The 18,008-nt window shown below is 44.6% G+C and overlaps 1 protein-coding gene and 1 long non-coding RNA gene across 9 annotated transcripts in view; one reads left to right on the forward strand and one right to left on the reverse strand.

The window, feature by feature from the left end:
• The first annotated feature begins 7,989 nt into the window (after positions 1-7,989).
• Positions 7,990-8,687, forward strand: LOC127912467 (uncharacterized). 3 transcript variants are annotated; one of them, XR_008082829.1, is made up of 4 exons: positions 7,990-8,099; positions 8,169-8,230; positions 8,369-8,531; positions 8,582-8,687. It is a non-coding gene; the product is annotated as an uncharacterized LOC127912467 (long non-coding RNA). The 3 variants fall into 3 exon arrangements; XR_008082830.1 differs by having other exon boundaries at positions 7,992-8,024; XR_008082828.1 differs by lacking the exon at positions 7,990-8,099 and having other exon boundaries at positions 8,124-8,230.
• Positions 8,688-9,181: 494 nt separating this feature from the next.
• Positions 9,182-18,008, reverse strand: part of LOC118382909 (cyclin-dependent kinase 17-like) — a 146,510-nt gene continuing 137,683 nt past the window's right edge. For 4 of the 6 annotated variants that reach the window (XM_052481826.1, XM_052481822.1, XM_052481823.1 and 1 more), the window contains 2 exons: positions 11,477-11,598; positions 9,182-9,505 (listed from right to left, as the gene is read on the reverse strand). In XM_052481826.1, coding sequence (XP_052337786.1) covers positions 11,495-11,598 — 104 coding nt within the window. In that variant the 3' untranslated portion in view covers positions 9,182-9,505; positions 11,477-11,494. The remainder of the gene's footprint in view (positions 9,506-11,476; positions 11,599-18,008) is intronic. The other 2 variants (XM_052481824.1, XM_052481825.1) reach the window with 2 other exon arrangements.

Here is an 18,008-nt window from a genome sequence, read left to right on the forward strand (position 1 = left end):
ATAGCCTGTATATAGCCTCACTACTGTTATAGCCTGTATATAGCCTCACTACTGTTTTAGCCTGTATATAGCCACGCTACTGTTATAGCCTGTATATAGCCTCACTACTGTTATAGCCTGTATATAGCCTCACTACTGTTATAGCCTGTATATAGCCTCACTACTGTTTTAGCCTGTATATAGCCTCGCTACTGTTTTAGCCTGTATATAGCCTCACTACTGTTATAGCCTGTATATAGCCTCACTACTGTTATAGCCTGTATATAGCCTCACTACTGTTATAGCCTGTATATAGCCTCACTACTGTTTTAGCCTGTATATAGCCTCGCTACTGTTTTAGCCTGTATATAGCCTCACTACTGTTATAGCCTGTATATAGCCTCACTACTGTTATAGCCTGTATATAGCCTCACTACTGTTATAGCCTGTATATAGCCTCACTACTGTTTTAGCCTGTATATAGCCTCACTACTGTTTTAGCCTGTATATAGCCTCACTACTGCTATAGCCTGTATATAGCCTCGCTACTGTTATAGCCTGTATATAGCCTCGCTACTGTTTTAGCCTGTATATAGCCTCGCTACTGTTTTAGCCTGTATATAGCCTCGCTACTGTTTTAGCCTGTATATAGCCTCGCTACTGTTTTAGCCTGTATATAGCCTCGCTACTGTTTTAGCCTGTATATAGCCTCGCTACTGTTTTAGCCTGTATATAGCCTCGCTACTGTTATAGCCTGTATATAGCCTCACTACTGTTTTAGCCTGTATATAGCCACGCTACTGTTATAGCCTGTATATAGCCTCACTACTGTTATAGCCTGTATATAGCTTCACTACTGTTATAGCCTGTATATAGCCTCACTACTGTTATAGCCTGTATATAGCCTCACTACTGTTTTAGCCTGTATATAGCCTCACTACTGTTATAGCCTGTATATAGCTTCACTACTGTTATAGCCTGTATATAGCCTCACTACTGTTTTAGCCTGTATATAGCCTCACTACTGTTATAGCCTGTATATAGCCTCACTACTGTTTTAGCCTGTATATAGCTTCACTACTGTTATAGCCTGTATATAGCTTCACTACTGTTATAGCCTGTATATAGCCTCACTACTGTTATAGCCTGTATATAGCCTCACTACTGTTTTAGCCTGTATATAGCCTCACTACTGTTATAGCCTGTATATAGCTTCACTACTGTTATAGCCTGTATATAGCTTCACTACTGTTATAGCCTGTATATAGCCTCACTACTGTTATAGCCTGTATATAGCCTCACTACTGTTTTAGCCTGTATATAGCCTCACTACTGTTATAGCCTGTATATAGCCTCACTACTGTTTTAGCCTGTATATAGCCTCACTACTGTTATAGCCTGTATATAGCCTCACTACTGTTTTAGCCTGTATATAGCCTCACTACTGTTATAGCCTGTATATAGCCTCACTACTGTTATAGCCTGTATATAGCCTCACTACTGTTATAGCCTGTATATAGCCTCACTACTGTTTTAGCCTGTATATAGCCTCACTACTGTTTTAGCCTGCATATAGCCTCGCTACTGTTTTAGCCTGTATATAGCCTCACTACTGTTATGGCCTGTATATAGCCTCACTACTGTTTTAGCCTGTATATAGCCTCACTACTGTTTTAGCCTGTATATAGCCTCACTACTGTTTTAGCCTGTATATAGCTTCACTACTGTTTTAGCCTGTATATAGCCTCACTACTGTTTTAGCCTGTATATAGCCTCACTACTGTTTTAGCCTGTATATAGCCTCGCTACTGTTATAGCCTGTATATAGCCTCGCTACTGTTTTAGCCTGTATATAGCCTCGCTACTGTTATAGCCTGTATATAGCCTCGCTACTGTTTTAGCCTGTATATAGCCTCACTACTGTTTTAGCCTGTATATAGCCTCGCTACTGTTATAGCCTGTATATAGCCTCGCTACTGTTTTAGCCTGTATATAGCCTCACTACTGTTTTAGCCTGTATATAGCCTCGCTACTGTTATAGCCTGTATATAGCCTCGCTACTGTTATAGCCTGTATATAGCTTCACTACTGTTTTAGCCTGTATATAGCCTCACTACTGTTTTAGCCTGTATATAGCCTCACTACTGTTATAGCCTGTATATAGCCTCACTACTGTTTTAGCCTGTATATAGCCTCGCTACTGTTTTAGCCTGTATATAGCCTCACTACTGTTTTAGCCTGTATATAGCCTCGCTACTGTTTTAGCCTGTATATAGCCTCACTACTGTTTTAGCCTGTATATAGCCTCACTACTGTTTTAGCCTGTATATAGCCTCGCTACTGTTTTAGCCTGTATATAGCCTCACTACTGTTTTAGCCTGTATATAGCCTCACTACTGTTTTAGCCTGTATATAGCCTCACTACTGTTTTAGCCTGTATATAGCCTCACTACTGTTTTAGCCTGTATATAGCCTCGCTACTGTTTTAGCCTGTATATAGCCTCACTACTGTTTTAGCCTGTATATAGCCTCGCTACTGTTTTAGCCTGTATATAGCCTCGCTACTGTTATAGCCTGTATATAGCCTCACTACTGTTATAGCCTGTATATAGCCTCACTACTGTTATAGCCTGTATATAGCCTCACTACTGTTATAGCCTGTATATAGCCTCACTACTGTTATAGCCTGTATATAGCCTCACTACTGTTTTAGCCTGTATATAGCCTCACTACTGTTATAGCCTGTATATAGCCACGCTACTGTTATAGCCTGTATATAGCCTCACTACTGTTTTAGCCTGTATATAGCCTCACTACTGTTTTAGCCTGTATATAGCCTCACTACTGTTATAGCCTGTATATAGCCACGCTACTGTTATAGCCTGTATATAGCCTCACTACTGTTATAGCCTGTATATAGCCTCACTACTGTTATAGCCTGTATATAGCCTCACTACTGTTTTAGCCTGTATATAGCCTCACTACTGTTATAGCCTGTATATAGCCACGCTACTGTTATAGCCTGTATATAGCCTCACTACTGTTATAGCCTGTATATAGCCTCACTACTGTTATAGCCTGTATATAGCCTCACTACTGTTTTAGCCTGTATATAGCCTCACTACTGTTATAGCCTGTATATAGCCACGCTACTGTTATTTTTCACTGTCTTTTTACTGTTGTTTTTTCTTCTTTACTTACCTATTGTTCACCTAATACCTTTTTTGCACTGTTGGTTAGAGCCTGGAAGTAAGCATTTCATTGTTGTTTTCGGCGCACGTGACAAATAAACTTTGATTTGAAAAGAGGATCACATGTAATGTTTTGTCTCTGACCCTGGGCCACACCATTCTGGACATTAGTATGAGCCGTTCTCCCCTCCGCAACCTTCTGTGTGTGACCCTATGACGACCTGAATGGATTTCATTGAGCCTGTTGCTAGGATCTAAGCCACTATTGCGTATTCAGTCCTATCATACAGTGACCAAAGCGTGCAGGCGGGTGTAGTGGCCAGGTGTTGATGTCCAGAGGACTAGCTCCAGACACCGTTGATGAGTAAAGTAATGGAGGAAAATAGATGGGATATGAATGAGGATGTGTATTCTGTCCAGGCAGACCAGTGCTGTGGCCTTATATACAGACTCAGAAGAAAAGACCAGGGAAGTGTCCCAATACTCAGACTCCTTCAGAGAACAGGTTTTATTTTTCACTGTAAGGTCAAGAGTAACACATTGCGTTGACTAGCAGATCCCCTTATGCACAGATCTAGGATCAGCAAGCGTAGCTTCCTGAGCCCCAAAACGTTAACCATCGGGGGAAACTGGAAAACTGACCTTAGATCAGTGTCAAGGGGTAACAAACACGAATGGGTAACTGGTCCAACAGGCATTACATAGTACAGTTCAGCATCACTATGGATACCTGCAGACCTGGGTACAAATACCAGTTCAAATATCTCAGTTACTCTCACATACATTTGAAGTAAGTATTAAGATATTGTTTATTTGACATGTAGTTGAATATTTTAATGTATTTGGAAATACATTTGGAAAGTAGTTGACAATAGTCAAATATACTCCCATGCATTTAAGCCGGGTATTTGAAAATAGTATTTGAAAAAAGTATCCCTGGCTCATTTACAATGCCCTATAAGATAATGTAAGTTAAATGAACATGCACTTAAGTAAAACAATATATTGACTTAAGTCCATGTTAAGTCTTTTTTTACCTCAAGTCTGAAGCAGGCGCTTGGTGACCTCCCCATGTCCTTCTGTTCAGCGACATTGGCAGGCAGAATTACATCAAACAAGGACTCCATCAGTGGAGGCTGCTGAGGGGAGGACAGCTCATAAATATGGCTGGAATGGAGTCAATGGAATGGTAACAAACACATAGAAACCATGTCTTTGATGTGTTTGGTGTCATTCCATTGATTCCATTCCAGACATTACTATGAGCCGTCCTCCCCTCATTAGCCTCCACTGGACTCCATGGGTGATGTTGGAAATCCTTGTGTTTCACGGTGATGCTGTCAGTAGTATTGGTACAGGAGTGTGATCCTGTCCTGTACTCCTCCACAAAGACAGGCTGGGAGGTTGTAATAAACCACACACACTTACTGCATGAAGGCTTCAAAGGAAGACAAAATATTTAAAGTATTTCATGAGAAAAACACTCCATCAAACTAAGGATTTTTATTTAGTGTTCACAATTATTTCACCCATCATTGCACGAGCTCTGTGATGCACACACACCGAACCTCTTCGTAAGCTCACACACTCCCGTCACATCACACGCACTCCACTCCCGTTAAACTGTGTGGGGAAACTGTGACGATGTTGTGTGACCACTAGGTGTCACCAAAGCACAGTAAGACAGTGATAGGGAGGCTATGGCGTTATACTCCATCAAACCTCTCAAATCGAAACAGAAAACATTTACTCTCCTAACTTTATTTATATCACTGAAAAAGGGATGAATCTCTCCGGAACTCATTGATCTGTGTTTTTTTTTAGCAGACCTCTAATTCCCTCCTGATAGATACATGTACTATATTATCATACAGCATTGGCCCGATTATCAATACAGAAATATTGCTCTGGTTTTCAAAATAAGGTTACCTGACTGAGTCTGCTGCCGTATCAAACCTGTACACTGCCTATATACAGACTGACGGATCATCTATGTACATGCTACATACTCTCACACTCTGAGTAGAAGTTGCCACTAAGGTACAGATCTAGGATCAGCTTATCAGCTCCAAATCCAGACTTTAATCATTAGGGGGGAAGGCATAACATAGTACTGATCCTAGATCAGAGTATAGGAACAACTTCATCCTGCTCACACTCTCCCACTCACAAACTCACTGACCGGTACACAACCTGACCACTTGCATACGAAACAGTCGTGTTTGCACCCTCGGGGGGGAATTCAATCTAAGTTCAATTCCAGCCTCAGTGTGTTTTGGTCCAGTGGTCTTAGTTCATCTGGTGCCTTCACAACAAAGCAGACAACAGAGAGTAAATGCTCTAAAACTGGGGTTAAAACTAACTGATAAAAGTAGCTGATAGGTTGCAAGAAGGTAGTCAATGAGGTCACTTCCTATGTTCTCCCAATCACTGATCAGTAAATACTATGTGACTCTGCCCTTTCCTGTCTGCTCAAACTGCAGCCATTTCACAAACATGAGACATCGAAATATCCCATGATATATCCATACAGACATGAGACATATCCCATGATATATCCATACAGACATGAGACATATCCCATGATATATCCATACAGACATGAGACATATCCCATGATATATCCATACAGACATGAGACATATCCCATGATATATCCATACAGACATGAGACATATCCCATGATATACCCATACAGACATGAGACATATCCCATGATATACCCATACAGACATGAGACATATCCCATGATATATCCATACAGACATGAGACATATCCCATGATATATCCATACAGACATGAGACATATCCCATGATATATCCATACAGACATGAGACATATCCCATGATATATCCATACAGACATGAGACATATCCCATGATATATCCATACAGACATGAGACATATCCCATGATATACCCATACAGACATGAGACATATCCCATGATATATCCATACAGACATGAGACATATCCCATGATATATCCATACAGACATGAGACATATCCCATGATATATCCATACAGACATGAGACATATCCCATGATATATCCATACAGACATGAGACATATCCCATGATATATCCATACAGACATGAGACATATCCCATGATATACCCATACAGACATGAGACATATCCCATGATATATCCATACAGACATGAGACATATCCCATGATATATCCATACAGACATGAGACATATCCCATGATATATCCATACAGACATGAGACATATCCCATGATATATCCATACAGACATGAGACATATCCCATGATATACCCATACAGACATGAGACATATCTCATGATATATCCATACAAACATGCTTTAGCTTCTAAAGGGAGGAGTGAAGTAAAGGGAATGGTTAGGTATTATTATTCTGAGGTTACTCTTTAAACAGCACTTTAACCCACCCCCCAGACTAACTAGAGGAGGGAGACACATCCATGATTGATCTGTTGACTGATTGATCGTGTAGATGATAAAGTCATCCATACATCTTGTCTGAGCACAGAGCATAGTGGGCCATTTTCCAAGAGGCCCTCCTAGACAGGCTTGTCCTATGTTAAACTCTACAAGGGGAACATTTAGGCTGCACTTCCTTTCCCTTATAACCTAGCTAACCTCATGTTCCTGGCTTCTAGGGAACAAGACTACCTGACACCAAATCCACAAAACTACAATACCCATAAATCCTGAGCTTAAGGAATGTGCAACACGTTCTCAGTCAGTCACCAGCGTTTCCCACGGGAACGACCCAGTGACACAGAGAATTGCATTCTGGGAAATCATTGCTTGTACCTTATTACTAAAGAGTGAAACGTATGGTCATATGTACAGATTAGAAACAGAACAAAACTATATTGTGTGCGTGTGCATAAGAGAGAGTGTGTGTGTGTGTGTGTGTGTGTGTGTGTGTGCGTGTGTGTGTGTGTATAAGGGTGTTTGAGTGGGGGGAGCGTTGGTGTACTTTAGATTTAGTATCTCAGGTCAGATCAGGTGCAACAAAAACAGCTCAATGTTAATTAGCTATAAATGGAGCATAAGAACCAGGGTAGTTGAGAATCAAGGTTGACAGGGGTTCAGGGGTTTCGTTACACTGTTTAAACCCCCTTTGTCCTGTGAGGTAAACTTCTGGCGTGAAGTGTACCTGGGCATCAACAACCCTCCTATATATTGCTCTGTTGTGTATCACTGTAGCGTGTCATAAAAGTATCCCATCACATCATACAGATAATAATCTCTTCATAATGGATTGTCCTATTGTTGTGTGTTGTGTAACTTAGTGTTTCCTAGTGTGCACTTCAGCATAGTGGCCTAGTGAAGTGCCCATTCCTGTTGACTTCTGTAGATACTGTACACTTTGAAAAAGACAACTTTAGTGTTGTTAGTGTATGCTTGGTACCGTATTGGAAAAGTATTGGTACTGTATTGGTACCGTATTCTGCCTGAGTGACTGATTGATGAGGTAATAGAATGAGGGATCAGGTGCTAGAGTCGACCTTCGGGATGCCAGGTCTGGGCACTGTAATGTACAAATGTGTGTGCGGGGGGGGGGGTGGGAAGCATGAAATGGATTAAATAGTGAGATTCTCCAGGCTCAGTATGTAATCCATTCCATTCCAAATATGATTTGGAAACAAAGGATTAGCATCCTATAGACACAATTCTATGCCTCGTGTGTGTGTGTGCACGTGCATACATGTGTGTGTGTGGGGTAGAGAAATGGACACGACCGGCGGTATGGTAGTTAGCTAGGTGTCGATGTTTCAGCTATTGGCTGGGGTTAGGGCTTGAGGTGTTGGTTAAGGTTAGGGGCTTGAGGTGTTGGTTAAGGTTAGGGGTTGAGGTGTTGGTTGGGGTTAGGGCTTGAGGTATTGGTTAATGGTAGGGGTTGAGGTGTTGGTTAAGGTTAGGGGTTGAGGTGTTGGTTAAGAATAGAGGTTGAGGTGTTGGTTAGGGGTTGAGGTGTTGGTTGGGGTTAGGGGTTGAGGTGTTGGTTAAGGTTAGGGGTTGAGGTGTTGGTTAAGAATAGGGGTTGAGGTGTTGGTTAAGGTTAAGGTTAGGGCTTGGGGTGTTGGTTAAGGTTAGGGGTTTGAGGTGTTGGTTAAGGTTAGGGGTTGAGGTGTTGGTTGGGGTTAGGGGTTGAGGTGTTGGTTAAGAATAGGGGTTGAGGTGTTGGTTATGGTTAAGGTTAGGGGTTGAGGTGTTGGTTAAGGTTAGGGCTTGAGGTGTTGGTTAAGGTTAGGGGTTGAGGTGTTGGTTAAGAATAGGGGTTGAGGTGTTGGTTGGGGTTAGGGGTTGAGGTGTTGGTTAAGGTTAGGTGTTGAGGTGTTGGTTAAGAATAGGGGTTGAGGTGTTGGTTAAGGTTAGGGGTTGAGGTGTTGGTTAAGGTTAGGGGTTGAGGTGTTGGTTAAGGTTAGGGGTTGAGGTGTTGGTTAAGGTTAGGGCTTGAGGTGTTGGTTAAGGTTAGGGCTTGAGGTGTTGGTTTCGGGTTAGGGGTTGAGGTTAGGGCTTATGGTTAGGGTGTGATATGAAAAAGCAGAGTTCTACAGCTCAGTCTAGACTATAGACAGAAAGAGGGAGAGAGGTTCCCTCCCTCACTTTAAACATGCCTGTCCTCTAGCCTGGGGGTGCAGAGGCTCACATTCCCCAACCCCCTCATCCCCCCTTCCCTCCCTCACTTTAAACATGCCTGTCCTCTAGCCTGGGGGTGCAGAGGCTCACATTCCCCAACCCCCTCATCCCCCCTTCCCTCCCTCACTTTAAACATGCCCGTCCTCTAGCCTGGGGGTGCAGAGGCTCACATTCCCCAACCCCTCATAGCCCCCCTCCCGTTAGAGCTCACTGATACAGCAAATCCTGTTCAAACCATATCCACTCAGCTTAGTCCAAAGCGGCCCTAATCACTGCTTTACTCTGAGCAGTAGAAGAAGCAGCACGGAGGATCGCTCCTCTCATCTTCCTCTTCTTACATATTCACCTTCATGTTCAAATCCTCAAGTCTTCTCATCCTCTGGCTTCATTATGTTAAGTCATTTGTTTTTCTCCATTTAGTGTTCCTCAGTCTTGTGTTGTTGACTTGTTGTTTTTGTTCTGGGTAGTACTGTGTGTTTTCTTTCCTTCTGTGAGTGTGTGTGGCAGGGTGTGTGTTGGATTCTTCGGGGTGAGTGAGTGTGTGTGGCAGGGTGTGTGTTGGACTCCTTCGGTGTGTGTGGCGGGGTTGGTGTGTGTGTGTGACAGTTCCGTACGTCACTGTCCTCCTCACAACCCCCCCCCAACCCCACCGACACTAAAACAACACACTTTGCCTCCTACTCTTCCCCTGGGCTGAGAGACAGAGACAGACAGAGAGGGAGGAGGGGAAAAGGGGTTAGAAAGGGGAAGAACAAAAGAAAGAAACAGAATATATTAGCACTGTGTTAAACAGACCGGTACCACCCCTCACAGACAGGTACCACCCCACACAGACCGGTACCACCCCACACAGACAGGTACCAACCCTCACAGACAGGTACCAACCCTCACAGACAGGTACCACCCCACACAGACAGGTACCACCCCACACAGACAGGTACCACCCCTTACAGACAGGTACCAACCCTCACAGACAGGTACCAACCCTCACAGACAGGTACCACCCCTCACAGACAGGTACCACCCCTCACAGACAGGTACCACCCCACACAGACAGGTACCAACCCTCACAGACAGGTACCAACCCTCACAGACAGGTACCACCCCACACAGACAGGTACCACCCCACACAGACAGGTACCACCCCTCACAGACAGGTACCAACCCTCACAGACATGTACCAACCCTCACAGACAGGTACCACCCCACACAGACAGGTACCACCCCTCACAGACAGGTACCACCCCACACAGACAGGTACCACCCCTCACAGACAGGTACCAACCCTCACAGACAGGTACCACCCCACACAGACAGGTACCAACCCTCACAGACAGGTACCACCCCACACAGACAGGTACCAACCCTCACAGACAGGTACCACCCCACACAGACAGGTACCACCCCACACAGACCGGTACCACCCCACACAGACAGGTACCACCCCTCACAGACAGGTACCACCCCACACAGACAGGTACCACCCCACACAGACAGGTACCAACCCTCACAGGCCGGTACCACCCCACACAGACAGGTACCACCCTACACAGACAGGTACCACCCCACGCAGACAGGTACCACCCCACGCAGACAAAGAGGATCGAAACTTCCATCTCTGAAATAAAAGTTCATCCAAAACATTTGATGTCAAGTTTGATTTATCCGAGTTCTCCTTAACAGTAGCTCAACATGCACAAAACCAGAACTGTACAAAACACAACAACACAAAGTAATCTAAAGAACTTCGTCACACACACACACACTGCACCCTGAGGTCACACACACTTACAGACAAAACACAAAGGCTATATCTCCCTCTGCAGGAACCTGAACAGAGCTGCAAACATAAAGCGTTTCAATCAAAATGTCTCCTCTCGCTCCATCCTTCCCAGAATTCCTTCTGTTTGACCTTTCACCCCAACCTCACTGAAATAGAACACTAGGAGGTTTCTCTCTCAGAGAAAAGTACAAAGAAGGCAAATGGTGGAATGATGAACAGAAAAACATGGGCAGCAAGAACAGAAGGAGAGAGAGAGAAAGACAGAGAGTCACGGATGAAGAAGAGCATCACTGGTAAAGTGCAGGGGAAGATACAAGGGGAAGAGAGGACATCACCGAGGCAACAAGAACAGAAGGAGAGAGAGAGAAAGACAGGGATTCAAGGATGAAGAAGAGCATCACTGGTAAAGTGCAGGGGAAGATACAAGGGGAAGAGAGGACATCACCGAGGCAACAAGAACAGAAGGAGAGAGAGAGAAAGACAGAGAGTCACGGATGAAGAAGAGCATCACTGGTAAAGTGCAGGGGAAGATACAAGGGGAAGAGAGGACATCACCGAGGCAACAAGAACAGAAGGAGAGAGAGAGAAAGACAGGGATTCAAGGATGAAGAAGAGCATCACTGGTAAAGTGCAGGGGAAGATACAAGGGGAAGAGAGGACATCACCGAGGCAACAAGAAGAACCAGAGAATAAGTAAACAGGGAATATTAGGCAGTAGGTCTGAAATGGACAGAAACACAGTTCATACAGTTATTAGAAGTGGAGAATAGAATAGCCACAGATAAGCAGTGGACATGAAGATAGACATCGGGACATACAGAAAGACATCTGAACTGAAAGTGAGGAAAATGAAGTGAAAGTGTGAGAGAGCATGTATTTACCAGAATGGGAGGGGCAACTCAGCCTGTGGAGGGGGAGGAGAGGCCGTGACTCTGAGCCCTGGGATTGGCTCCTTCTCTCTGGAAGTACTGCGAGGGGGCGGAGCCTAGCTTATGGGCCACTGCTATTTAGGAAGGGAGGGGCAAGGTGGTGGTGGTGGGGGGTACATGAGAAAGAGACAGAGACAGAGAGAGAGAGGAAGAGAGAGGCAGGGGGAGAAGGGGGAGGTGTTTGGTGTTGTCAGAGGCACACGGGAGGAGGAAAGAAATAGAGAGGCAGGAAGAGAAGAGAGAAAGAGAGAAAGACACAGAGAGAGTGAGACAGAGTGATAGAGACAGAACCAGTGAACTTGGTAGAGGCAGATGTCAATACGGCACACCAGAGAGCATAGTTCACACTAGCATGGAGTAGACGGTGTGAACCAGGCACGGCTCTGCAAATCACAAGACAGAGTCCCAAGACACGGTGTGTGACGCATTATGACCACACTGCAATATGAGAAACACAGAAAGATCACAGACCGAGTGAGAGGCACAGAGACAGAGAGAGAGGCACAGAGACAGAGAGAGAGGCACAGAGACAGAGAGAGAGGCATAGAGACAGAGAGAGGCACAGAGACAGGGGGATAGGCACAGAGACAGAGAGAGAGGCACAGAGACAGAGGCACAGAGACAGAGGCACAGAGACAGAGAGAGAGGCACAGAGACAGAGACAGAGGCACAGAGACAGAGAGAGAGGAACAGAGACAGAGGCACAGAGACAGAGGGATAGGCACAGAGACAGAGAGAGAGGCACAGAGAGAGAGGCACAGAGACAGAGAGAGAGGCACAGAGACAGAGGCACAGAGACAGAGAGAGAGGCACAGAGACAGAGGGATAGGCACAGAGACAGAGAGAGAGGCACAGAGACAGAGGCACAGAGACAGAGGGATAGGCACAGAGACAGAGAGAGAGGCACAGAGACAGAGGCACAGAGACAGAGAGAGAGGCACAGAGACAGAGGCACAGAGACAGAGAGAGAGGCACAGAGACAGAGAGAGAGGCACAGAGACAGAGAGAGAGGCACAGAGACAGAGGCACAGAGACAGAGAGAGAGGCACAGAGACAGAGAGAGAGGCACAGAGACAGAGGGATAGGCACAGAGACAGAGAGAGAGGCACAGAGACAGAGAGAGAGGCACAGAGACAGAGACAGAGGCACAGAGACAGAGAGAGAGGCACAGAGACAGTGAGAGAGGCACAGAGACAGAGACAGAGGCACAGAGACAGAGAGAGAGGCACAGAGACAGAGGCACAGAGACAGAGAGAGAGGCACAGAGACAGAGAGAGAGGCACAGAGACAGAGAGAGAGGCACAGAGACAGAGGCACAGAGACAGAGAGAGGCACAGAGACAGAGAGAGAGGCACAGAGACAGAGAGAGAGGCACAGAGACAGAGGCACAGAGACAGAGAGAGGCACAGAGACAGAGAGAGAGGCACAGAGACAGAGGGATAGGCACAGAGACAGAGAGAGAGGCACAGAGACAGAGAGAGAGGCACAGAGACAGAGACAGAGGCACAGAGACAGAGAGAGAGGCACAGAGACAGAGGCACAGAGACAGAGAGAGAGGCACAGAGACAGAGAGAGAGGCACAGAGACAGAGGCACAGAGACAGAGAGAGAGGCACAGAGACAGAGAGAGAGGCACAGAGACAGAGGCACAGAGACAGAGAGAGAGGCACAGAGACAGAGACACAGAGACAGCAACATACATCAACAGAGATGAAGAGATATAGACACACAACAAATATATATTCAGTACTGTGCAAAAGTTTTAGCCAGGTGTGAAAAAATGATGTAAAGTAAGAATGCTTTCAAAAATAGACATGTTAATAGATTATATTTATCAGTTAACAACATACAAAGTGAGTGAACAGAAGAAAAATCTAGATCAAATCCATATTTGGTGTGACCACACCTTGGCTTCATAACCATATTTGGTGTGACCACCCCTTGGCTTCATAACCATATTTGGTGTGACCACCCCTTGGCTTCATAACCATATTTGGTGTGACCACCCCTTGGCTTCATAACCATATTTGGTGTGACCACCCCTTGGCTTCATAACCATATTTGGTGTGACCACCCCTTGGCTTCATAACCATATTTGGTGTGACCACCCCTTGGCTTCATAACCATATTTGGTGTGAACACCCCTTGGCTACATAACCATATTTGGTGTGACCACTACTTGGCTTCATAACCATATTTGGTATGACCACCCCTTGGCTTCATAACCATATTTGGTGTGACCACACCTTGGCTACATAACCATATTTGGTGTGAACACCCCTTGGCTTCATAATCATATTTGGTGTGAACACCCCTTGGCTTCATAACCATATTTGGTGTGAACACCCCTTGGCTTCATAACCATATTTGGTGTGACCACACCTTGGCTACATAACCATATTTGGTGTGACCACCCCTTGGCTACATAACCATATTTGGTGTGAACACCCCTTGGCTTCATAACCATATTTGGTGTGAACACCCCTTGGCTTCATAACCATGTTTGGTATGAACACCCCTTGGCTTCATAACCATATTTGGTGTGAACACCCCTTGGCTACATAACCATATTTGGTATGAACACCCCTTGGCTACATAACCATATTTGGTGTGAACACCCCTTGGCTTCATAACCATATTTGGTGTGAACACCCCTTGGCTTCATAACCATATTTGGTATGAACACCCCTTGGCTACATAACCATATTTGGTGTGAACACCCCTTGGCTACATAACCATATTTGGTGTGAACACCCCTTGGCTTCATAACCATATTTGGTGTGAACACCCCTTGGCTTCATAACCATGTTTGGTATGAACACCCCTTGGCTTCATAACCATATTTGGTGTGAACACCCCTTGGCTACATAACCATATTTGGTATGAACACCCCTTGGCTACATAACCATATTTGGTGTGAACACCCCTTGGCTTCATAACCATATTTGGTGTGAACACCCCTTGGCTTCATAACCATATTTGGTGTGACCACACCTTGGCTACATAACCATATTTGGTGTGAACACCCCTTGGCTTCATAACCATATTTGGTGTGAACACCCCGTGGCTTCATAACCATGTTTGGTATGAACACCCCTTGGCTTCATAACCATATTTGGTGTGAACACCCCTTGGCTACATAACCATATTTGGTATGAACACCCCTTGGCTACATAACCATATTTGGTGTGAACACCCCTTGGCTTCATAACCATATTTGGTGTGAACACCCCTTGGCTTCATAACCATATTTGGTGTGAACACCCCTTGGCTACATAACCATATTTGGTATGAACACCCCTTGGCTTCATAACCATATTTGGTGTGAACACCCCTTGGCTTCATAACCATATTTGGTGTGAACACCCCTTGGCTTCATAACCATATTTGGTATGACCACCCTTTGGCTTCATAACCATATTTGGTATGAACACCCCTTGGCTTCATAACCATATTTGGTGTGAACACCCCTTGGCTTCATAACCATATTTGGTGTGAACACCCCTTGGCTTCATAACCATATTTGGTGTGAACACCCCTTGGCTACATAACCATATTTGGTATGAACACCCCTTGGCTTCATAACCATATTTGGTGTGAACACCCCTTGGCTTCATAACCATATTTGGTGTGAACACCCCTTGGCTTCATAACCATATTTGGTATGACCACCCTTTGGCTTCATAACCATATTTGGTATGAACACCCCTTGGCTTCATAACCATATTTGGTATGACCACCCTTTGGCTTCATAACCATATTTGGTATGACCACCCTTTGGCTTCATAACCATATTTGGTATGAACACCCCTTGGCTTCATAACCATATTTGGTGTGAACACCCCTTGGCTTCATAACCATATTTGGTGTGAACACCCCTTGGCTTCATAACCATATTTGGTATGACCACCCTTTGGCTTCATAAACATATTTGGTGTGACCACCCCGTGGCTACATAACCATATTTGGTATGACCACCCCTTGGCTACATAACCATATTTGGTATGACCACCCTTTGGCTTCATAACCATATTTGGTGTGACCACCCCTTGGCTACATAATCATATTTGGTGTGAACACCCCTTGGCTTCATAACCATATTTGGTGTGACCACCCCTTGGCTTCATAACCATGTTTGGTATGAACACCCCTTGGCTTCATAACCATATTTGGTGTGAACACCCCTTGGCTTCATAACCATATTTGGTGTGAACACCCCTTGGCTTCATAACCATATTTGGTGTGAACACCCCTTGGCTTCATAACCATATTTGGTGTGAACACCCCTTGGCTTCATAACCATATTTGGTATGAACACCCCTTGGCTTCATAACCATATTTGGTATGACCACCCTTTGGCTTCATAACCATATTTGGTATGAACACCCCTTGGCTTCATAACCATATTTGGTGTGAACACCCCTTGGCTTCATAACCATATTTGGTATGAACACCCCTTGCTTCATAACCATATATGGTGTGAACACCCCGTGGCTTCATAACCATATTTGGTATGAACACCACTTGGCTTCATAACCATATTTGGTGTGAACACCCCTTGGCTTCATAACCATATTTGGTGTGAACACCCCTTGGCTTCATAACCATATTTGGTGTGAACACCCCTTGGCTTCATAACCATATTTGGTGTGAACACCCCTTGGCTTCATAACCATATTTGGTGTGAACACCCCGTGGCTTCATAACCATATTTGGTATGAACACCCCTTGGCTTCATAACCATATTTGGTGTGAACACCCCTTGGCTTCATAACCATATTTGGTGTGAACACCCCTTGGCTTCATAACCATATTTGGTGTGAACACCCCTTGGCTTCATAACCATATTTGGTGTGAACACCCCTTGGCTTCATAACCATATTTGGTATGAACACCCCTTGCTTCATAACCATATATGGTGTGAACACCCCGTGGCTTCATAACCATATTTGGTATGAACACCCCTTGGCTTCATAACCATATTTGGTGTGAACACCCCTTGGCTTCATAACCATATTTGGTGTGAACACCCCTTGGCTTCATAACCATATTTGGTGTGAACACCCCTTGGCTTCATAACCATATTTGGTGTGAACACCCCTTGGCTTCATAACCATATTTGGTGTGAACACCCCTTGGCTTCATAACCATATTTGGTATGAACACCCCTTGGCTTCATAACCATATTTGGTATGACCACCCTTTGGCTTCATAACCATATTTGGTATGAACACCCCTTGGCTTCATAACCATATTTGGTGTGAACACCCCTTGGCTTCATAACCATATTTGGTATGAACACCCCTTGCTTCATAACCATATATGGTGTGAACACCCCGTGGCTTCATAACCATATTTGGTATGAACACCCCTTGGCTTCATAACCATATTTGGTGTGAACACCCCTTGGCTTCATAACCATATTTGGTGTGAACACCCCTTGGCTTCATAACCATATTTGGTGTGAACACCCCTTGGCTACATAACCATATTTGGTATGACCACCCTTTGGCTTCATAAACATATTTGGTGTGACCACCCCGTGGCTACATAACCATATTTGGTATGACCACCCTTTGGCTACATAACCATATTTGGTGTGAACACCCCTTGGCTTCATAACCATATTTGGTGTGAACACCCCTTGGCTTCATAACCATATTTGGTGTGACCACCCCTTGGCTACATAACCATATTTGGTGTGACCACCCCTTGGCTACATAACCATATTTGGTGTGAACACCCCTTGGCTTCATAACCATATTTGGTGTGAACACCCCTTGGCTTCATAACCATATTTGGTGTGAACACCCCTTGGCTACATAATCATATTTGGTGTGAACACCCCTTGGCTTCATAACCATATTTGGTGTGACCACCCCTTGGCTTCATAACCATATTTGGTGTGAACACCCCTTGGCTACATAACCATATTTGGTGTGAACACACCTTGGCTACATAACCATATTTGGTGTGAACACCCCTTGGCTTCATAACCATATTTGGTGTGAACACCCCTTGGCTTCAAAACAGCACTTTGTACACTTGCACAAAGTCAGGGATTTTGTAGGCATATAGTCAGGTGTATGATTAAACAATTATACCAAACAGGTCAATTCAATATGTAGATTGAAACGCAATCCTTAACTGAAACAGAAACAGCTGTGTAGGAAGAATAAAACTGGATGAGGAACAGCCAAACTCAGCTAACAACAGTTTTACTGTCAAACGTCATACACCATGTCAAGACACAAGGTAGTTATACTGCATCAGTCTCTCCCAGGCAGACATGTCAAGACTGAGCCCAGCAACAAGACACAAGGTAGTTATACTGCATCAGTCTCTCCCAGGCAGACATGTCAAGACTGAGCCCAGCAACAAGACACAAGGTAGTTACACTGCATCAGTCTCTCCCAGGCAGACATGTCAAGACTGAGCCCAGCAACAAGACACAAGGTAGTTATACTGCATCAGTCTCTCCCAGG

Source organism: Oncorhynchus keta, chromosome 27 (genome assembly GCF_023373465.1).
Source record: "Oncorhynchus keta strain PuntledgeMale-10-30-2019 chromosome 27, Oket_V2, whole genome shotgun sequence".
In the NCBI taxonomy this organism is placed as follows: domain Eukaryota; kingdom Metazoa; phylum Chordata; class Actinopteri; order Salmoniformes; family Salmonidae; genus Oncorhynchus; species Oncorhynchus keta.